General features: G+C 39.2%; 1 protein-coding gene across 1 annotated transcript; it reads right to left on the bottom strand.

The window, feature by feature from the left end:
* Window positions 1-1,698: 1,698 nt before the first annotated feature.
* LOC124160338 (caspase-8-like) lies at window positions 1,699-23,522 on the bottom strand. Its single transcript, XM_046536176.1, has 5 exons — window positions 23,318-23,522; window positions 18,271-18,522; window positions 14,549-14,718; window positions 7,371-7,497; window positions 1,699-2,291 (listed from the first exon to the last, which is right to left on the bottom strand). The coding sequence occupies exons 2-5, from the start codon at window positions 18,485-18,487 to the stop codon at window positions 2,056-2,058; spliced, it is 750 nt and encodes a 249-aa protein (XP_046392132.1). The 5' UTR covers window positions 18,488-18,522; window positions 23,318-23,522; the 3' UTR covers window positions 1,699-2,055.
* Between the last annotated feature and the right edge of the window lie 912 nt (window positions 23,523-24,434).

The following is a 24,434-nucleotide window of genomic DNA, read 5'->3' as shown; positions in this document are numbered from 1 at the left end:
TAAACTTGTCACCGAAAATATTGACAAAGCTAACACTTTAAATGCCCACTTCGAAAGTGTATACACTACTGACGATACTCAATTCAATTTAGACATCCCATATACTGAGGATTTGACGGAAGAAATATCTATAAAACGTGATGGGATAACTAAACAACTACAATCGATTAAGAATAGTAAATCTCCGGGTCCGGAGGGAATACCCGCGCGTGTCCTCAAAGAGTTAGCTCCACAGATCGCGCCTTACTTAGAGATCATATTCAAGAAGTCACTCTCCGAAGGGAAGTTACCGCCCGACTGGAAAATTGCAAGTGTTACACCCATTTTCAAAAAGGGAAACAGAAATGACCCAGGCAACTACCGTCCAATTTCCCTAACATCAATTATAGGTAAGATACTTGAACATATCGTTGTTAGTAATATCATGACTTTCTTGGACAGACGTAACTTCCTCCATGACTGTCAGCACGGATTCCGAAAAAATAGATCCTGCGAAACACAGCTCGCGCTCTTTCTTCACGACGTTATAAAATCTGGTGAATCGAAAAGACAAGTTGACGCACTATTTCTAGATTTTAAGAAAGCTTTCGACACTGTACCTCACAACAAACTTTTATACAAATTACAGTCATGCGGATTAAACGAAACAGTTGTAAACTGGATACGCGACTTCCTCAGAGATCGTAAACAAAAAGTAGTTCTTGACGGAATTAGCTCTGATGTTGTAAAAGTTACATCTAGTGTTCCACAAGGAAGCGTAATCGGCCCCCTGTTGTTCATTATATACATTAACGATCTGTGCTCCCGCATTAGCAGTAAAATACGTTTATTTGCTGACGACGCTGTCATCTATCGCGAAATTAGTGATCACTCTGACTATGGAAATCTATCATCGGACTTAAACAACGTTCATTTGTGGAGTCAAGAGTGGGGACTCGAACTTAATCTGAGCAAATGCATGGCGGTACATTTTTTGCGGAATTCGTCCAACACTAACAATGTTTATGCAGTGGATGGCATTAACATAAAGGCAACAGACGAAGTGAAGTACCTGGGAGTTACGATAACCTCGAACCTCACGTGGGGAACTCATATAAAGAATATTTGCGGCATAGCCCTGAAGAAATTAGGATTCGTCAAGCGTATTGTGGGAAGATTTTCGGACGAGAAAGTAAAAGAAAGGTGCTATTTCGCTCTCGTCCGACCGCACCTTGAATATGCAGCGAGTGTATGGGATCCAGTGCAGAAAGACTTAATCCGCGAGCTGAATAAGATACAAAGGAAGGCTGCGCGTTTCGTCAAAAACCGCTACGGGCGTACTGACAGTGTTACCCAGATGTTAAGCGAATTAGGCTGGGAGCCTTTGGAGACTCGGAGGCTGCGCGCTAGGCTTAGATTGCTTGAACAATTAAGAATGGATATATTTAAGAGCGACACAGAGAACATAATCTTAGAGCCACACTATATTTCCAGGTCCGACAGAAGCGATAAATTAAGAGAGATTTTTAGCCGAACGGATAGATATAAGAATTCGTTTTTCCCCCGAACAATAAAGGACTTTAATAAACGCTTGTCCCAACCTCGTTCGAGCACTTCTTTTTTTTTCTTTTTTTTTAATAGCTGTAAACGGCTGGTGTCCTAACACCCCCTGCCACACGCCTTTTAGGCGGCTTGCGGGGTATTATGTAGATGTAGATGAATTAGTGTATTAAAATTTTTAGTGTACAGTACTACAATTAGTGTATTACAATTTTTAGTGTACAGTTCCCTCGAATCCAATGAACATAATCCAACATCGTGGACGATTTGCTTCTGAAGTGCGTTTTTCTCCTTCGTTTATCGAGCAATGCCTCCGGGGGCGATGTAGGCCACCGCGTGATGACATCGTAGGGAAGTCCTCAGACCATTTACTTTAGGTGGCGTTGGTTAGATAATCGCTGGTATGGGGTGTGGCCAAAAGGTAATGGTAATTACGTACGGGAGGGATTGATAGGGGTGGGTGAGTGAGGTGCTAATTCTTTCGCCCGTTCCAAAACGACCGATGGTTTGGAATCGTCAAGGTGTTAGGTATAGTTCTTTTCTAAGGGTGCTGTAAACTTCAAGGCATTGTTTAATCTTCTTTTCCGGCGTCTGGCCATTTTCTGATTCATTCCCGGGCACGGTGTCTTCCTTTTGATTCATTATGTTGTTAGCACCAGTCAGCACTCTCATGATATCAATTCCATGGCACTTATTGCCTGCTTGAGCTTCATTAATAGATTGCACCATCCATCCCCTCATTGACGGGTTATCTAAAATATAAAGAAAAAAGATTGATTAAAAAAACCGCGTGAAAGGATAAAATGAAATCACTCAGATATCACCTAAAATAATAATGACAACATAAAAGAAATGTTTTCACGATGATGAAATATTACTAAAAAATACCATACAGAATAATTCAACACTGTCCGGGTCAAATTTTTGAAATTTCGCAAAATTGAGTGCAATTATAATTGGATAATGTTTGACAAAACTTTCTTGAAACCTCTCGGTTTTGGCAATTGGTACGTTGTTATCAGGGGATTCTATTGGAAAAATAAATAATCGGTTACGATTAAATAATTCCTGGAGTGGAGGTCATATTTTTTTGTTAGCCAACGGTTTATTTTAAAACCTTCATCAGGGCTATGAATGAAAAAAAATGATAATAAAAATATACAATATTGATACATAATTAAAGGTTACAAAAAGTTTTTTTTAGAATAATAGAATTTAAAAAAATTAGAAGGGAATACACAAGAATTTTGACACGCCTTAGTTTTGCATCTATCGATGGCTAAGTTTCAAGAACACGTATCTGAAATTTGACCGGTTTAACACAGGTATCTTAAACAAAGAGTAATCACATTTAAAAATAAAATTCAAGCAAAAAACAGCTCATTATTGGCAAATATATTCTTCTTTTTCATTTTTATGAATTTTTGGTTTTTAATTTTAGCGTACAATTAGAAAAAAATAATCGTGTTTTTGCTCTCATGAAAAGTTGCTATTTTTGAGATACGTGTTGTTAGAACTAAGCCATCGATATTTGTTTATTGTTAGTAGGTAACTAAGCTATTACCAAACCTAGTTACCATTAATTTCGATTAATTAAATAAAAATAAATTTTGCTAAGGATTTCAATGTTTGTTTTTTATTACAGCTGTTAATTGATTTAGATATGTGAACCAACACTGACCAGGAATAAAACTATATATATATATGACCTGTACTCTAGGAATTATTTAATCATTAATTAAATGAGGTCAAGATAAGAAAAAAAGAAAATCTAATTAACCAGTTACAATAATACAAGCTGTGTGGAATATTACCTAATTATTTTAACCCCCATCAAACCTTACAATTTCAAAGATATAAGAACGCTGTGTACACCTAATGAGGCTACACCACGTCGTTGGAATACGCCACTTCTTGTGGCCATTGATAATGCCAACAGATAAAATTTCAGGAGGATTTACTTTTAATGATCCGACTTCGATGATATTTCATTAATTAAAAATCTCTTGTTAAGAATACAAATTCATGACCCTTAAATGCACATTGAAAATTTTACTCCTCCTAAAATTTGAAACTGAAAATTTTACTTCACTCATCCACTTCATCGATTGCTGCATAGGCTTTAAAGTGGCTCCCTATTTGAAATAACATGTTTTGGTATATATTAAGATCAAAGTTATTGACAAATTCCAAATAAATAGGGTATTTTAGGTATAATGGTCACGTCCTAAAGGTATTTTATGGGAAGGTTGCATATCAGAGATATTAAACACGCTACTTCTTCCTCGGTCTATCAGTGATCATAACTGCAGAATTCATGAATTCACTCGCCAGCACGAATCATGGCTTGTTTTCTTTCTTTTTCGTATCATTATATTTAATTTTTGTTTCAAATTGTTTTTTCGGAGTTATCCATTAGCCATGCTAACTTTGATTAAATAAACATATTTTAATTACTAACCACGTATAATAATATAGCTTTCTACGTAAGTGTATCCGTGTTACAGCCTTGGTTTGCATTGATTGATGAATATACCACCAGCATACTCGTTCAGTAATCTTTTTTTGCTTTAACCGTAATGTGCTCATGCAGAGCTAAGTACCTCTGAAGTGGCTCGCGAGGTAAGAGATGCCAACCCATGACGGTACAGCAATGGGGAACATGCTTAATTTTCTAAAACTACTGGAGTAAGAAGGCGCCTACCTCAAATGTACTCGCAGAATATTTCGCGGATGAATGATGATTTTAAACTGACAAGGGGAGACCACACACCTTGCTGCGCCTTTTTCAATGTCATATTCTTCACCGTATTCGGAGTGCCGAACGCATCTCGGAACTGTTATTAGTCACATTGAATGGACCTTAGTTTGGCTGTAATTAATTATTTTTCATGCTTTACTTTTTACATGTCTTATCCTTCCAAAATAGCTGCATGGGCATGCTGGTGTAGTGGTTAACGTCGGTTACTCCCACGATGGGGACTTGGGTTACGCCCCTCCATCATTGCTATGTATTTAATTGTTTATTTTGATCATTTGGCACCAAGTTACAGTGAAATTTTAATTGCAGTAAGCACAGGCAGGAGAAGAATTTTTTATCATCACAATGGCTTTTATGTATTAAAGCACTGTTTATTTGTGTCGCCACTGAAATGATACTGCTTAAATACCCAAACGCCATTATGATGATAAAAAAATAGTCTCATGTCTATGCTTGTTGCAATTAAATTAATGAAAAAGTTGACGCCGTATGATCACAATGAAGCCAACAAAATATACTGCCATGACGAAGACCCCAACCCTGGCCCCCTGGGCAGTAGCCTTAAAAGCTACCCCACCTGACCCGTCTGATGAGTTGTGCGATATTATGGAAGTACACGCGGCTTGTGACAAGTACCGCATGAAAATTAATTAATTACAGCCAAACTAAGGCCCATTCAACGGAACCAATACTAGTTCAAGGATTAGTTCACCATTCCGAAGGCCATAAAAAATACGGCACTGAAAAAGGCGGAGCAAGGTACGTGGTCTCCCCTTGTTAGTAGCCGGATGAATATATTTCATGGATACTCCTCATCGTAATTTTGTTGCTGTAGTTTGGTTTCCGGAATTTCCCCGTAGAGCGTTCATCATAAAACGCTAAATGGGATTACCTTCTCCTTAACTGACTAAAACCCCATTGACAAAGGAAAGAAACATTCATCAAAAGCGCCATCAAAAACATCAGGCTGACTAGTGAATGGAGAAGACGACAAGACAGCAGGATTCAGTGTACAGGAAGATCTTTTACCTGATTCCTGACATAGCTGCCACGTCAGAGTATGTCTCAAGAATCCCTGAAACCCGACGATAGGACTGGGTAAGAATCCCAAAAAGCTGTTAGCGTCTCAATTCTAAATTGTGGCAAGAGAGATGGAGGTCGTGATGATGTAAATAACAATGGTTTTGAATTATAACTATGCCCGCGTGCGCAAGGCTGCGTGAAAATTTATTGATTTTTTCAGTTCTTTGCAAACCTATTGTCGCCGTAGAGCGACAATGTAGGGTTTTACATAGTAATCTCGGTTGACGACTCCCTCAGGTGTACGAAGAAAGTGGATTTTCCACGCATAAAGACATGGATTTCAATAATAAGTCACTCTTTTGTATGAAGTTCAGTTGTACAACATAAAAAGCCTAACCACGCTAATATCTGTTTAAACGTGAATCAATCTCCTTTGTACGACACCATCTGATTACAGAAACGTCGCGCGTCCCATGGAGTTAGCCATCGGTGCACTGCATCAAGTTTCGTTTCAGACCAACAGTCTGTAATCGAGGAATATTTTAAGCGTACTATCGCCACACTCAAGTTTAAATCAAATCAAATGTTTTTCATTGTGCTCTCCATGTAGAGATACAGGTAGAATTTATAAATTTCACCAAAAAGTGCACTATGATATTTATTTTCTACAATTCTATCAAAGAATTGCGCATAATCTGACTTTTTTCATTTTGTGTTTAAGAAAAAATATTTCTATTCAAATAATGTTGTAGATTATTAAACAGGTTGTCAATGAATTTACCAATAGTGTTATAGAAAAAGGGATATGTGTTTTTAATAAATATTACTTTTATGCTGTAGATTTATTTTTAAACCCCAGACTAATCGAAATGGAATGATGTCATTTTTCATGATGTTATGTCTTAAAGTCACGGTAGATAGGCTTCCTACAGGCTTCTCACTTTTTCGGCGTTATTTCTTTGGATATGAAGCGTCGAACAACTGAGATCCCACTGTATTATCTAACAGTGGCTTGGTAAGTATGACCCTCGTCTCCTGTGTCACAATGTGGACTTGAGATGCAAGCAGTTCATTCGGAAAGCCTAAAATAAAATCCGTCTTTTCAAGAAGATGTCTTGGTGTTACTGGTAGCATAACAGAATGACAATCCGAAAATCTGGGTTTGAATCCCAGCAAAGCCAAAAGACCAGACCTCTTTCCCAGAGAAGAATTTAGAATTGCATATTATAACACTTCTAACTTAAGGGCGTTATTATGCAATACGAAAGATAAAATTGACATAAATGGTAGAAGTGGCATTTACAGACTCAATTGCAGTGACTGTGAGACCTGTTACATAGGCCAGAATGGACGTTCATTCCGATTAAGAACAGAGGAACACGGAAGGCATTTGAGAAAGAGGGAGATAGACAAATCGCATTTCGCGAAACACCTATGGGGTAGTGACCACAGGAGCGATTTTGTTCCGGAAATTCTCCACCTTGAGGAAAAGGGAAGAAGGATGGACTGCTTGGAGGAGTTGGAGATTAGGAAGTACATCAGGAATGGAATTTTAGCAGATGAGAATATTTTTGTCAACTATTCCCCCCTCTTGGAAATTCCCCTGAAGCTGAGTAACGCTCCAACCCCAAAGCAACCCTCCCCTACCAACGCGTAATAGCAACCAGATAAACAACAACAAAATAACTGTAAAAATAACGATTTCTGTACCTGAAGATGTCGCCTCTGCGACGAAACCGGTCGCCTTTAATAAATCGTGTGAAAAAGTACCATAACTATTAATTGTTTAAAGCCAAAAGATTTCACTCTTGGTGTAAGGAATATTGCATTTGCTTCGTTACACAATAGAGCCATGAAAATTCGTTAAATCGCTCCTTTAGGATCATGTGTTGCATTGCATACATTGAAAACGGTAATAAATTAAAATAATAACGGTAATAAATAAAAATAAAAACGGTAATAAATGTCGATAAGCTTAAATCGGATTGAAACCGGAGCTTTAAGCACAATTCTCTCGAGTGAGTACACCCAATTAGTCGATTCTTACACAAGGTACTGCTATAGATGACCAACATGTCCGGCTCAGTGGGGTACAAATCCTGGTATTTATCCACTTGTCTCTTTTTTCCGTCTACCTCACCTTTTCCAGAGTCAATCACATCTCCGCGGCAGGCCTGTAATGAAGAAGGAGAGTATTTTTCAACATGCCATCAAATATTATTCTTAGGTTCTACTGTTACGCAGTACTATATATTATTTTTTCAGGTAAATCAAAGGCTTAGGTCATCCAGCACATTACTACTACTGCAAGTGCTTAGCAGTCTTTTTTCTTTAACAATAAGTCCAAAACCAACGCTTTCAAGTTTTGAAAATCCCAACTTTCCAAAATATCAAAAAACCACCTTTTGACTGGGAAGGAATTCCCGAGACCTCCCGTTTGCTTACCCCCCGATCCAAACCTTGATCCGCCAATGGCGTTGGGGTTACCCCCCAGGTCTTGCGCCTAGCCCCCCTTGTACCTATCCTGGATCCGCCGCTTCTACCTGGCCTGGGTTTCCCAGAGGTAGGCGAACAGATGCGCGATGTAAGAGGTGTGTCTATGGTCCTCATATACGGACCATGGGACCATGCATATAAGAACCATGGGTTTGACGTTGTCCGGGAGGGTGAACATCGCTCTCATCATAACTCTTATGAGCTTTTGGCACACTTTGACAATACATCAGGTGGAAGCAGGTTCCTTAGTGCCATAGATAATGATATTTTTCAATCCCCGTTTACGCTCATTCGATTTATCACATCATCAATCGGAGAGGTTTTGTTGATCAGTGGCGCAGCGAGGGGGGGTTTTGGGGGTTAAACTGAGCTCAGTAAGAGTGTGCTCAGAGAAATTTTTAAGTTTAGCCCATTTTACTAAATTTGATTGATTTCACCAATAGAGTAAGGATGAATAAAATGTCCCTCAGAAAGCCGTAAAACTCACCTTTTTGAACCATTTATCTTTAAAATTTCGCAATTTAATAGCCTCGCACCTACCGTTTATCCTGGTGGTTATACCATACCCCTGCCAACCCCGGTATTAGTTGAACCTAAACCCCTCCCCCCCACCAGCCTTAATTCCTTGCTGCGCCCCTGTTGTTGATCGATGGTTCCGTTCTAAGTGTGACCCTGTGATCAGCAATGTCGTCTTTCAGAAGGAGTGGTCTTCCTCTCCAATCAGATTTTCATTCGATGCGGTAGGTAGCTTAGGGCAGTGACCATACTTAAACTATATTTCTCTTTTAGGAAGTGGTAGGTTTTCTACCTCATGTCTCAATAGACCTGAGCACCAAGCATGAAATGGGAGTGAGCAAGTACCGCAGACAATGGGGAATTCCACTGAAAATGGATGATTATGTGATAGTAAAATATCCTTCATGCTGAAAATTAGAGTGAAAGCAGTTCTTCTCTAACCTGCGTATTATTCGTAAAATTCCAATTTGAAAATTATCTTTGAATCTTGCGCTCAAAACGACCCATCGCCATGATGGGTGATCGTGACGTCAGAGTCCAGTAAACAATACGTTTACGTGGTGCAAGTAGAGAGTAGACTATTTGTCCCAGTTTTAGAAAAAACCTATGTATCTCTCTGTACAATTTATTTTTTTATATGTTAAAATTATCATCAGTCATGTGAAATATTTATCCTGAATAATTGAGTGGTTTAAAGAACGTATGCATGCTGGAAGATGCAGCATATTCTTGACAAATAGCGCTTATTACTTTTTCATCATCCTTATCTAAGGCGGTTTCCACAGTATTAGAAAATTACTAAATTGATCTACCTTCAGAATGTTCCCTCTTTTCGGAGTCGGAGTCAACCATTGCGCAATACACGACCCTAAAACTATTTAACAATTCGCAACTGTTTCCATACACCCTTCAAGTTATGAATCAGTATCATCGTAGATGTTTGTTATCGTCTTTAATTTTTTGTTATTACCATGGAGCGAGTCTGCTTACTCGCATTCTGACGTCACAGGGCGTTCTTGTAGCGCCAAAGAATTTTGTAATTTTTGCGAACTTTGGAGCTCTCTAGCACAAGAATATTGAGAATTATGAGGTCATATTTCGCATACGTTAATAAATTTAACTTAGTTATCTGGACATGTAAAAAAGTTACTTTTTTAATTTTATGAGAGCACCCCATTTCTTTCGAAGGAGTTTACTCAGAGTAGCGCTATTTTGCGTAAGCTTTGAATACTGGCTGTGAAATTCCGTCTTGCAAAACCTAGAGAAACACATCAAATACTAAATAAAACTTTACTTTCTACAAATTCCATCCACACAAAATGGTAGGATAGAGGACAAAAATCGTGTTGCGAAGTTTGGCACAATGGTAAGAAAGAGTCTCAAGAAAAACCAACAAAACCCCATCATCCCTGTGAGAAAATCAAGGGTTAGCCCTCCTAAGGATCACTTTTTACGTTTCCAGCGGATAATTCGAAACTTCCATGGAAAAGGTACAAGAGTATGAAAGTGAACTAGATGAAACTAGCAGTGCCAACCTGCCCGTTCCACAACCAGGTTGACTCTGCTACAAGACACGTTGTTGTCTTGTCGCCTTACGTTGTAGCGCTATGATGGATTTTCGAGAGCATACATCGTGTCATGCGAGCATAATTTTACTCGTCTCACGACGTACACCCACGGGAGAGACTTTTTGTTTTGCGCATCGCGGCCCCCTGCCTCGCACCCACGAAGGCGAGTGTGAAGAGCGGCATGAAGTGAATCCGTGGATTGGAGTCGACGTGGTCCGTTAGCAATGAATGCGAAAATAAAGTGCAGTCCGCCAACGGAAGATAGAGCGACGCTTGGGTGACGGACGTTCACCACATCACAGCGGCAGGAAGGTTATTCGTGGCAGGAGTCGAAGTGGTCCGGTGGCATTGAATTCGACAATGAAATGCAATCTGTCGACGTAAGTTCCAGCGACGCTTGCCCCACTTTTGCACGTTTTTTGCCCGCAACTTTACAGTGCCAAACTACGGCGCTGGGGCCAAGTCTAAAATGTTCGTGCGGAGATTTTGCGTCGAACGCACCAAAACCCACCCCCGTGGCACTTGGTACAACTTGGATAGACCCTAAAGCGTGACTGCGCAGACTGACACGCTACTAGCTTAATATATGGTGATTCTCTACAAAAAAAGGTTCCTAACGTTTTTCCTGTAGGAGACGCAGTTCATGAGTTCTAGAATATTTAAAATCGGCAATTCTTGGAAAATCTAATTTCAATGGCGTTAAATCAACGTTATATGAGGAATTGTATCAGAAATAACAAAAATACATTATTTGGGGAAAAACATCCACCGCGAGTGGTTCGAGGATTGGGAACGTATATAAGTTCTTTCACTTGACTATTGAATTTTTACAAAATACTTTACAATATTATCACCGGCATAGCTGCCTATTGTAGTCGAAGTTTTGATCCTCTTTTCGAAGGAGTTGTCAGTCACCGCTCTTAGTTTATCCCTCGGCAGGTTAACACAACTTGTCCTCTCCGTTGATGATGGCCACAGGCATTTGAAAATTCTGTTTGGAAGATTCTTCTCCTTCCAACTTAAATTGGCATCCGATTATCCTGTGTTCGGAAACGTTCCCCTCAACCAAGTAGAGGCTCGACTTAATTATTCCATCAGTTAAATAAATCACTATCGAAAATTTAACCCAACTCAAAGCATCCTCGATCAAATCAATTTCCAAGAGCCACTTTCTCACATAAATCATCATATTATTAGCAGTTATTCCACCTCATCGGCAAGTAGTGTCCTTTAAAGCATGGATCGCATGATACTTGGCCTTTCACGCGTCTGGGTGTTTTAGCGAGTACTCCAGGGCTTTAGCAAGGTCAAATAGTACGTAGGCCATAACTGGTATGTTGGAAATCTTTCACCATCGCCATTGGTATAGCCAGGATTTTGAAAAGGGGGGTTTTCCGGAGACTTCGGGGCCCTTCCGAAGGGTCGGGGGTACATACTATATAGAGGCCATGTTACTCGTTTTTGGCGCCTTTTTTAAAGGGTCAAGGGGTGGGAGGTTGTTACCCGAACCCCCCCCCCCCCGTGGCTACGCCATTGACCACCGCTAGTTTTCTCTTCATTGGTGCCGACCTTGTCACAATCTTGCTCAAAGTCAAACCTGGTAGTCACCGAACATTCAAGATTGCTCTTTGTAATTTATTCACTACGAGAGTCAATAGGGAACTTGCATATATTTCAAATATAATCAATAGCCCCAAAATTATTTAAAAATATATGTTTGCATACCTCGGTGAAAGTTTTTTTATTATTTTATGACGTGGTTTGCGATATTTAATGCATCAAAGATCACGAGAATTTTCAAATGCAAGTGAGAAGCGAAAACGCCCGATGATTGGCTAGTAGAAAAGTGACGTCATAGTTCAGTACGAGGCACGGCGGCACGGCCATAGTATAGGTTGCATACTTGAATAAATGCGACGGTGTGGTTATGATTCATTTATTGAAGTGCAGACGTATCGGAGTTGTTCATTGTGACTTCAGGGCTATTATTTGATCTATTTCTCCTCCATTGAAAGCGATAGATTGCGTAAAGATGAAGGCATATGGTTATTCTTAGGCTGATCCTAGCAAGCTTCCTGTTACTGATTCCATCATGATAACAGGGTATTTTAGTGAAACTGTAGACTTCGTCGGCTCGGAAAGTCGATGCCGAGAAATGGAAAGGTAGCTGATGTGCATCTGTAATGTTTTATAGTTCATAACAAAGTGAGACTTGCGTATAATATTGGCGAAAGCGTATACTCATGTGAAATGTGTATTCTTTTGGCAGTCCGGTAGAGGGTCTTATCAGTCTTATGGTGAACTTATTTCCACCTCGAAGCTATCGATGATACTTTCAACTTAAAAATATCTTGCCTGGAGGGCAACAGGAAGCTCTGAGGAAGCCAGACTATTAATGTTTCAATTTAGTAGCGATAATATAGACGAACTTCCAACACAATCTACCATCTTGTGACTAAAAACCCCGAAGCCACTTCCTATTCTGCAGAAAGAATCGGTCAATCGCCCTTCGATCAATATAATAAACACAACGTCTTCAGGTGTTAATAAGTTACTTTTGAAATGAAATACTTCCTAAATTAGCATAAAAATGTGCATGTTTTCCAAACAGAGTCTTTAATTCATTTTGGGAGCTTTTCTCACGATATATCATAAACCTATTCTAAAGGCGAGCTCATCGTCATTGCGATCGGTTGTCACTTAAAAATTCCGTATCGGAAATCCTAGAGGGATGACCTTCGACGATGACCGTGATCACCTCCACTCTCACTATCACTGGAACCCGTGGTGAAAATTTCATCCCAATCCAATTTCTATTTGGTTTTAACTGGGGAAAAAGCAACATAGAACTGCACATTCTTTGGGCAACTTTAGGTTTGACTTTCCCTCAAACACCCCATTTCCCCTGTGTTGCACATCAGGATCCTATCTTTATACGATGGCCTGACAACCTTTGAATGGATCCTTGGTTTATCCTGACAACCAACTAAATGGAAATTGCTGATCCACACGTCTTCCTCTATCTCCACAGTTTCCAAATCAAGGGCCGCGGAACATTCCTCTTGTGACTCAACTTTTTCTGAAAAGCAAGCAACGGCGTAGAATAAAATCAAAGAATGCTGCGATTAATTTTTTGTGACCACCTCTGGATTCCATTCTTTTTCCATCTACAACTTCCTTTATCTTTCGGGATAAACTGTGGGACAAGATAATGTTTAAATATTTTCATTAATTTATAACAAAATATAAGTTCTAAAAATACCCAAAAGTCATTTTATTAATCCGCACTAATGAGTGTAAATTAATGTGGAAGATGAATGCTGTAGACGTAGTAGTTTTCCCTAGGTTGAGTTGCAAAGTTCATGAAGTTGACAAAACGGCTAATTTTTCGGTGCGCGGAGTCATTTATTGCACTGGCCGTGTCTACATTTTTGAAATTTTTTGTAATAAAATAAATCAGAATTTAGGATAAAATTTCCTTTAAAATGACGAATAGTTCATTATTATAGCATGCAGTGAAGCCAGGATATAAATTTGCAAAGTACAGCGGCACATCATTTTGACGCCGAGAGTAGAAGAAAACGCTGTCTTCTTGGCTGGCACTCGAATGCATGAGGATCAACGTTGCTCTATATTTTCATATTTCCTCCCTTGATTTTAAACATCATGGAATTTTCTATGTCCTTCCGTAACTGAAATTGAACAAGGGCCATAAATAATTTGAGTCCATCGTAACGATCGAGAAACACCTATCTCGATTTTTGTTCGGAAGATGAGTTTTTACTCTACGGCGGCCGAATTATCGAAAAATCTCAGTTTCAAGTTATTCAGTCAATGAAATATGGAAATATTATTTATATAAAAGTTATCTTCGCTCACATAGCACACGGGTTTATCATTCCGTTTATCATACTCTTATTTTTCCGTAACGCTCGAGCGTAAGCCTCGATGCATGCCGTCTGTCGGGATGATCATGATGATCATCCCGACAGACGGCATGCATCGAGGCTTTTCTTCTAATTTCCTCCGTGGGAATGCAGACGAAAATTTTTTCTGGGGTGTTATTGCACAGAGGAACAATGCACCACTTGTAATTTTTCCTTATTTCACCCATTTTCTCCTTTAAACGCAACGTGGCTCTTCCAAACCTGCAGTTACTAGGCTTGGATCTTGGACTCGTACTGAACTATGACGTCACAGCCAAAGATTAGTGGGGGCGGTATTTTTTAGCCCGCGAAACTCGGGCGACTTTTGGGAGTCATTTTCTAGGGTATAAACTGAATTTTAAGCGGAAAAAAGTATATTGCGGTACTAAGTGTTTACTGTAGTATATCAGCATACTGTTTATAAAAAGTATGCAATTTCCCTATTGTTTATATCAACGCTACCATTCCTCCAAGAGAAAAACAGCTTCCCATGGCTATATTACAGAATACAATGGAAACAAAACGCTCCTACCTCAAATTGCCAAATTCCATACCGTACCAGAAGGGCAAAATTCGCTAATCGCACAAAATAGTAAATTGAGGTATTGTTCCAATTTTTGTTCAAGCAACTTCTTGTTGTTGAATTTTAAGTTTTAGATAGTTACAATACATACCGTTATTTATCAATCATTAGAGTTAACTTACATTTATTTTCTTACCTGAAAAATGAAAATTTTCGGCTTCCCCTTCAAGTCTTCACATTCCGCTACCTTGTCCCAAATCTGTCGTGGTTTATACTCCGTATTATATGTGCTTAATGTATCCTCATCACCGTGAGTAAGTACAGCAACCACTACAGCGGAGTCGTTTTTGTGGTCCTTTGCCACCCCTTAAATTAACATTAAAAAGTGCTTCAGTGGCTTTCACTCCCAAGATAAAATTCATTAGACACAAATATGGTAGGAAAACACATTTTAAATTTAAATTACAATCTATAGTTCCCTGAATTTCCCAGAAGTAACTGACAACCATTGACATATTTTAGGCAGTTTCTCAGTAAATGTCTTCAAACTACCCCCAAAAGCGCTTCAATGCGTCTATAGGGGTTTTTCTAAGGCCCTAGCTTTTACTTGGAGGAGACACTAAAGAGTGGATAGTATTTCCCCTCCAGCATGGATTTAAACATCCCCTCCGCGCACAGTACCAGAATTCTGTTCATTTTATCTTTGCGGGTGAGCTGGTGTGGCTGAAGCAAGTGGGGATGAGGGGAGGGAAAGTTTCTCGACACGTGACTTTCCATTTACCAATAAGCAGACAGTAGGCGTGGCCAAGCGCTTCGGAAATTCAGTCACTCTCAGACCTCCGCCGTGTTAACATCGTGAATCTGCTCGAGGAGCAGTGTTGCCAAGCCTCACGCGTTCTCCTTTTTTGCCTTTCTCATGACTTTCACCAACGGTGCCGCATTCATCGTGGAAGCTGATAATGTCCTGGGCTTATGTGAAGGGATTATGCTCAATACTTTCCAAATGAGTAGCAATATTGTCTCCACGCCGGGCCCAAAATACCAAAATACCTGTGGCCACCCATGCATGACTGAAAGTTTTCAGTGATAAATTAGGTCGGCTAATTACATTTGACAATGTTAAGTTCGCTCTCTCTCGGTATTACCCCTCCCCCATCAGCGAATCCCTGCGAGTGGGTCCGGGTTCTCACGAAAGCCCACTCGCAAGCATAAAGTGAACACATGATCTACATCTACAGGTCAATCCATTTCAAATCACACAGGCCAACATTTTTAATTATCCTGATTATTTTATCATTGATTCCCTACAAGTAGATAACCACAAAACACCATTTGAAAAATAATTTACAAGCCATACTTTTTTGGCAGCCTTTATTAAAAGGCGGCTGGGCAAATTTTGATGAAAAACGTGGTTTGCTTAAAGTGTGAAATAGCACCTTTCTTTCACTCTATGATAGATCAATCCAAGCCTTCTTCCTCCCCATAAATCAACCAGAAGCTTCTTCTCTTCGCCCACCACTTCTTCTTTCCTCTTCTTTTCCGTCCACTTCACCTTCTCAATTCTTCTGCAAACCCGTATCTCTCCAGTCTTTTCTCGTCCTCCTGAAGTATCCATGATTCGTACCGTGTAACACTACCCTCCAAATCAGACTCTTCTAAAGCCTTTTTCTTAAATTACGATTCTCCTATTAGCTATTTCCTATTCTTGAACAACTACTTTGACAGAGAAATTCTATTTTTGTCTTTACTGATGTATTTTTTCCTCTTATATGCTTCCCAAATAAATGAACTGCTCCACCTGGTTTAACAGCTTACTTTTTTCTTGACCCTCACATTCCTAGCTCGTGATCCTTTACAAAACAGTATAACTTTGGTCTCTTATAATTAACCATCCTTCCATATCACTAGCAACGTGTTCATAACGCATCAGCCATTTCACCGACTGGCTTACCCATGCCTGATTTAAACATCATCCCCCCCCCCACTTAAACTCCTGTTGCTAAAGCGCGTTTTACACAGGGCACTGATTTGCGCAGGTTAAAACAGCATTTATTTCTAAAGTGGCGTGGAATTGCGCGAAGTAATGAACGAAATTTAAACAGGGATTATTTTGCCATCTCACGTCCACCTATTCTCGCATGTGTTCTAGCAATTCACCGCTTTACACGACGCAATTTAGACTGCGCCTTCGCAAACACGTCAGATTGTGCAAGTACGCGCCTTGTGTAAAACGGCCCTAACTCGTTCCATGCCTCCTCTCCTCTTTCCTCAGCGAACAAGTTAAAAATCAGTGGTAGTAGATAGTAGAAAGCCTTGTCATACCCCTCGGCCAATGGTTGCTCACTCAGATTCTCTATCCGCAACCCTCATTTTCCCTAGCCTCCAATCGTCTATTCCATATCCTCAGTATTACTTTCACCGCGTGCGATAGCATTATCCTATAATCAATGCATTCTACTGATTTCTTCATTTTTTCAAGCGAGATTAGAACTGTATTCACGAAATGCTCCGGCCAACTTCCCTCCCCATAGATTCTTCGGAAGTTAAAAATCAATGACAGTAGATGGTGGACAGCCTAACCTACCCCCATTCTGCCATTATCTGCAACTGCATGCCCACCCAGATTCTACGTCCTCTACCCTCACTTGCACACTCAGGGCCATAAGCAGATTACAAATAAGTCGCCTATTTCTCCAATCTACGCCTAATTCCTTATGAATTCCCGTTAAATTCACCCAGTCCATGCCGTCAAATGATTGCTCAAATTCCGTTTCTAGTTACATTCGATATTCCTCAGTACAAGGGCCCTCATTTCCACTATCGCATGACGGATTGACTTTCTTCACCTGAAACCAAACTGATCGTCGCTAAAATAATCGTCTTCCCTCACCTTCCTTCTAAAATGTATTATAAGCAGTGACAAATATATTGTATGCGATGTCAGGCTAATTGTTCTATAGCCACTGCACTTTACAGCCTTCTTTCTTGACAGCGGAATTGGAATTTCTTTCACGTTCTCCTCTGGCCTAGACAACCCCATATAAAATCCACGGAATAGTTCGGAAAAACGTTAATTAATGCGTCCAAATATTTTACAACCTCTCCCACAAACTATGACAGTAATTCTCTCATGCAATCATTCGTTAATATCTTTAAGTCATGGTTGACTGGAACATTTTGTTCTTTCTAATAATTTATTCCGAGAAAGTTTTCAGAAATTCCTTTCAAATAACTCCTCTTCCTGCGATACAGGAAGCATTAAGCTCCACTGAAATTGCTGAAAGTTCATTTTGAACCAATAGAGATGTAATAATAGTGAGCTATTCTGCTTTTTGGTGTAAGGTGGAACATTGAAATTAAATTCAAGGTAAATCTATTCGTTTCCTTCGGTACGTATGATTTAACTAAGATCTTGTAAAAAATTATTGACCACTTTAACGCATTCGATTTCCCCGAAATACATTAAACTTCCCACACCCAAAAATAAGCATTAAAACAAATACTTTCCACCCAACTCAAGTCTGAATCAAAAATCTAATTGTAAGTAAAAAAGTAATAATTCTTTAGCAGTACCCTCCCTCATAACTTTCCCACCACCCTCAATGGGGTGGGAATGAAGGTTCTTTTTCCAAAATCGCTTTGATTTTACCGCGGAAAACTGCATTAAATTCATCATTGCCTCTTTTGATGTAACATTTTTTTCGCAATCCCTTTAAGACTAACGGGAAAGGGACGCTGAAGTAACCAAATCATAAAAATTTTGCGGAAATTTGCTTGTTACTGTAGATATTTCCGTCATTTGGAATGTTAATAAATGTAGATGTACAGGGATTATGCTGATAGAATTTCCACGGTAAAGTTAGTCCGCTACACTATTATTAAGAAGGAAATCATAAATTCTTCCGTTAGTTTACTCACATTCGTCCAACACAGTCTCTATTTTGTCTTCCAATGGATCTTTGTAAACGAAAAAACGTTCAAATTTAAAGTTCTGTAAAATACTCTGTAGCATTTCAACTTCTGACCCTGCTCCTTTCCTTGGTTCTTCGTCTTCAAATTTTTCATGATAGAAAATCAAGCAATCACCAGGATTAGGTTTCATGTCATATCTGAGAGGAGCATAAACATCACTCATATTTCCCTAACACCGGAATGCGGGTATTCGGGAATCTGAAAATAAAAGGAATTAGGCAGGTATTACTAATTGCATAACAGTCATATGCAAACAAAAGAAACGTTAAGAATGAAGTAAATAATTCTGGAATATTAGAGAAATTAAGCTCTGGAAATATGTATAGCTATTCGTTCCCCTCCACAAATTCACACACATCACGAATATAACAGAAATTGAGCATAGGCTGCGGAATTGAAAACACGTTGTAGTTAAAAAAAGGTCGAAAACTTATCAACAGTAATATTGTAGCATCAAAACAAATGCATTCAATAATAAATTCTATTAAGGAGTCATTTGAAACATTCCTAAATATAGAGTTGAAATAAAGACTGTAAAACGGAGAGGACGAACAACAAGCACCCCATCAAGTAATACTAACTAAAGCCTCAGCGTTCTAAGTTCCCACTTTATTTAATTACTATATATGCAGATTTTAGATGAGGTACGGAGGAGACAGAAGGTATGGATGGGAGGAGTACTTAGCGGGAAGGGGATGTTGATATTGTATTAGAGAATAAAATGTTTGGGAAACGAGGGAGGGTAAGGAAGAGAATAGGATTTTTAGACAGATTGAAAGTGAGTAGGCCTTACAGTGAATTGAAGAAGGCAGCGCTGGAAGGAAAGGGAGGTTACCTGATCACTTCTTTAGTACTCAATGGGAACCTACCTTAATAGGTAGAATACTATAATAATAATTTATTTATTACGATATATCACAGTGTTTTGGCATGGTGGGTGAGGAGAGGCATCTTTTAGATGATTACGGGGGAGACGGAGGGTGAGGATGGAGCGAGTACTGAGCAGGGAGGGGATATTGAAAACATTGTTAGAGGGTAGAAAGTTGGGTCAACGAGGGAGAGGAAGGGAGAGAAAAGGAGTTTTAGATGTAACGAAAGGGAGTAGGCCTTATAGTGAATTGAAGAGGGAAGTGCTTGAAGGAAGGGGAGGATCACACAATGATTCTAAGTTTTCCATGGAAATCTACCTTAATCGGTAGAATACTCTAATAATGATAACATTCAGAGTATTTGTAGTACAGTGGCAAAGCGTGGCATTCAAGCTTAGTCATCGCATGCGTGGCGGGCAGCCCGTATACAAGTACATGGACACTTCATTTTTCATGAAATTTAACCTACGAGAATAAAATAACCCTTGAAAATCGTGAAGACAATCCTGGGAGCCGAAAGTTCTAGGCGCGCTAGGGAAGCCCTGGGCTCTTTCAGCACCTTCCAAATTCCTTGTACCCTGCAGATACGTGACGCGTAAGTCGTCCAAATATCTCTACGTACAATGCACAGTATAGAGTTAATATACAGGCGACAGGTAAAGTTGACGCATCTAGGAGCTACGATAATTTCGAGTTTATCGTAATGAAAACATAAGAAAGCACAATTTATGGCATAACCCTGAAGAAGCTAGGATTTGTTTTGGGAAGATTTTCGGATGAGAAAATAAAGGAAAGGTGCTATTTCGCCCTCGTCCGACCAGACCTTAAATATGAGCTAGCATATGGGTTTCAGTGCATAAAGACTTAATCCGTGAACTGAATAAATCACAAAGTAAGGCTACGCGGTTCGTCAAAAACCGCTACAGGCGTGAAGTGACGGTAGGTGAAGACAGGAAGCTTTTGGTTGACTTATGGGGAAGCAGAAGGCTTGGATGGATCTATCATAAAGTAAAAGAAAGGCGCTATTTCACACTCGTCCGATCGCACCTTGAATATGCAGCGAGCGTATGAAATCCGGTGCAGAAAGACTTAATCCGCGAACCGAATAAAATGCAAAAGAAGGCTGCGCGTTTCGTCAAAAACTGCTACGGGCGTAAAGACCGCGTTACGCAGATGTTAAGCGAATTAGACTTGGAGCCACTGGAGACTCAGAGGCCGCGCGGTAGGCTTAGATTGCCTAAACAATTGAGAATGGATATCTTTCAGAGCGACACGGAGAACATAATATTAGAGCCACACTATGTTTTTACAGGTCCGACAGAAGCGATAAATTAAGAGAGATATTTCGCCGGACGGATAGATATGGGAATTGGTTTTTCCCCCGAACCATGAAGGACTTTATTAAGAATACTCGTAATTTTGTTTGACCATTTGCTTTTCATATATAAGCGGCTGCTGTCCTAAAAACCGCCTGCCACACGCCTTTTTAGGCGACATAAAGGGTTGTGTGCAGATGTATATTTCCAGTTCAGACAGAAGCGTTAAATTAAGAGAGATATTTTGTCGAACGTATAGGTAATGGAATTCGTATTCATCCGAACAAGAAACCACTTTAATAAATGCTAGGCGGAATTTCGTGAAAAAAAAATCCCTTTAAATTTCAAACGGCTTTTATCCCTGCACCCCCCGCTACACGTATTTTGAGGTGGCTTGCGGGGCGTTATGCTGATTTAGATGAACTGAAAAATGAAAGAAGAGGCGAGACCCTTGCATTGGTTACGACCCGTCCATCTTTTTCCCCATCTCGAAAACGCTCTTAAATACCTAGTAATTATCAAAACACATGGGGATGTGGGCCCCTTGCTCCCTTTTTCGTTTAGTTTCAAATTTTCTACTCTAAAACACCGTGCTTCGCCGCTTCTAACTCTTCTGCTCCTTGAGGCCATTTGGCCTAAGTTGCTGCTTGAGCCCTTGGGTAACCAGTCCATTCCTGTGCTTTGGGTACTTTTTAGAGGAACACTCGATTAAGACGGAGGCAAATATCCATTCATACATCACCTAATTCAAATAAAAGATGAAATTGTGCTCTAAATATAACGGGATTCACATTATTTTAAACGTTAAAATAACTATTAGTTAATTTTTCTAAAACACTCCATGTCATAATTGGCCTAAACTTTTATTAGATAATCTGCACACATATACCTCACCAAACATAAAAGAATTAGTTGGAAACTCATAAAAAAATATTTAAATAGCATGCGACCAAGGATGAACACGTACATGAGTTTCCACTAACCATGTTACTTTTTCTCACGCGGCGTTGCGGCCCCTTCATTAAAAATACATACTGATAACACAGCTCTATGAATATGATAAATTCCATACCATAGTGACATGACTCACAGCTTCAATTACCAGCTATCAATATCACTAGTATTTGTTATCCATGTTATTAACGATATGCTTTTGACGAACCTTAAGATAGCTGGACGGCACAATTGGTTAAGGCAAGGAACTCGAAGACATATTTTTCAAGTTAAGATATTATAAACGTTTTTCAAAGATGAAATATCAATTGAACAAATTTTTTAAGTGCCGTCAAAAGTGATCTCTCCGTAAAAAGTACTCTTTTTTTAACTCTAGATGATATCCGATTAGGTTGAATGAGAATTAAATTTTTTCCCACCGATAGAAGTCCCGATTTTGTTGATTCCGATTAAAAACAAGTCATGTATCATAAAAAGCATAGCATTACAGGTCTCAATGCGCATGCATCATGTTTGCATTGGTTTTCGTTTTCTCACACCTTACACAGATACGAAGTTTACAGAGGTAAGAAATTTGTACTTTTTTGTAAATTTGAAATATTAAAAAAAACACAACTTTCTTGTCTCTATACTAAGATGAGATATAATTTAATAGATATAACGATAACAAAAGTTGTAATATGCAATTTCTAACACATATGTCCTACGCAAAGTCTTTTCTCTAAAATAAGGTAATAGTTTTGGCCTTACAAAAATTCTGCTGATAAATATAAGGAATCATATGATTGAAGGCACTTTTTTTTGGAAGAAATGCGAAAAAATGAAAATTCGCGTAAAAATTTAATTTGTTTTTAGCAAATTGCCGTAGTTGTATTTAGTTTGAATAGGATTTACACTAACACAGAAATTTCTATCGAAATCTGAGACCCTAAAGTACAAACGTTTGCTGAATGGAGGTGGAATGACCCCTAGGTATAGTATTACAAGGACCAGAGATTCCCGCTGCCGCCCTGTGAGGTGACCTTGAGGCGAGGCTTGAACGCTGATACGACGCAGGCTGCTAGCAGGTAGCAGAGTACCCTGCTAGCTGGTAGCCCTCGGCTTAAATAAGGATTATTAATACCTTATCGAACGAAAAAACCTTTCCGACCTTAGCCAGTTTTAATAGGTGATTATTAAGAGATGTTTCCCTGAGCTCTGTGCCTCATGCACGCATTGGTAATCTCAGACGATGTAAAACTCCTATCTACTCGTATAGAAACTAGGTCCCTGTGACGTCACGTGGAGTGGCATAGCATGGGTGCCAATCTGGCCTTTTTCAAATAAGGATAAATTTGACCATTGCCATTCGTCTAAACCGGTATTTCTAAAACCAAATAATTTGTATATTATGAATACACTGATGGTGGGTAACGAATCGCAATCAATGTCTTTCGTTTTCTTTGATGAAGGAAACTACCCTATTCGGAAGAAGAAGGCCTAATATATATAGAATATAGCATAGGTACATGAAAGACGTAAGAAAAAGGCAAATTGATAAAATGATAAAACATGTATTGATGTATGTGAAGGAGAAGAACGAAGTAAAGCTGAAGAAATAAAATTCGCAAGTGAAAATATTGTTAAGCGGTATCAAATAATTAGGGATACTGTTGAATGATGATGATAATAAAATACTGCAGCGGCCTATCTATTTCGGACCTTATTTGCGGTAAGAAAACTTGCTACATTTTTTGAGAGGCTGTCGTGGAATTGGACTCTTTCTTATCTCTCGCCGGAATGCAATCAAAAAGGAGAACCAAGGATAGCACACGTGGTATAGCCAATTAGTTTTACGACTCGTTTAAAACCTACCTTTATAGCAGAAAAGTTGGGTTGATAACGGTGCCTTCTTCTCCAATAAAAGATGAGCGGTTGCCTTAATACTGACCATCTGCAGGTTAAAGAAAGCACCAGCCACGTTCGTCGTTGTTAGTTCCTCAAAGTGAGATAAATAAGAGACTTTGATTACCAGTATCAAGAGATAACTTTCCTTAGAAATCGGTATCTTACTGAAAATATTGAAGAGTTTGACTATGTACTCATGATCGCCTCCACTGGAATCGTTGGGAAAAAAGGCGATAAAATTATAAGGACTAGTGTCTGAAGAGTCGATGAACGGCGAGAGAAAAAGATGCCATTACATTGATTACTTGTTAGATGGCGAGAGATGGCACATATATTTGTTCGGTGCGAGCTTCATGCGTATTTGGATTTCCGAAGCGTATCTGGGTATGAAAGCACACTATTCAAGAATCAGAACCGCAGGCATATTTAATACAAGATAGACTATGGATACTTGTTAAATTTTTGGGTCATGATAAATCTATAACTGAAATTACACCCGTGAAATTATTATTATTATTGCATAAGTTACAGTTTGGCAACTGGCAAGGTGGTAACATGTATATACAAAAAAGAAAAACACAACATCCCCACAAAGTTACATATCAACTAGACAGTTGTACAAATTTTAAAATTTAATTAAAATTTCTAAAAAATTAAATACTTTTTCAGCTTTTTCTTAAATATTTTTACATTACTAGGAAAGGGCTAAAATAACTCTGCAGGCAATCTGTTCCAATCTTCAATTGTTTTATTCAGGTATGAAAATTTTTTAACATTGGTCCTCTGCGCCCGGCATTTGATTTTGAACTGATGATCGTTCCTACCAATGAAATTAGGTTTTCCCACTTCATTACTTAATTCCCTCCATGCTTTATCCCCTTTGTATATTTTATACATACCGCAGAGTCGGTTTCTTTTTCTCCTACTTTCCAAAGATTCCTACCCCAGTATTTTTAACATGCCTGATACGCTCTCTATCCTCCGATGCCTACCCAAAACGTATCGAGCCGCTTTTCTTTGAACTCTCTCCAAGGCCTTTATATGTCCCACCTCATAGGGATCCCACACCATTGAGGCATACTCT

This window comes from Ischnura elegans, chromosome 6 (genome assembly GCF_921293095.1).
Source record: "Ischnura elegans chromosome 6, ioIscEleg1.1, whole genome shotgun sequence".
Taxonomy (NCBI): Eukaryota; Metazoa; Arthropoda; class Insecta; order Odonata; family Coenagrionidae; genus Ischnura; species Ischnura elegans.
Note: the sequence above shows the minus strand (reverse complement) of the source record. Positions and strands in the feature narration are given on the sequence as shown.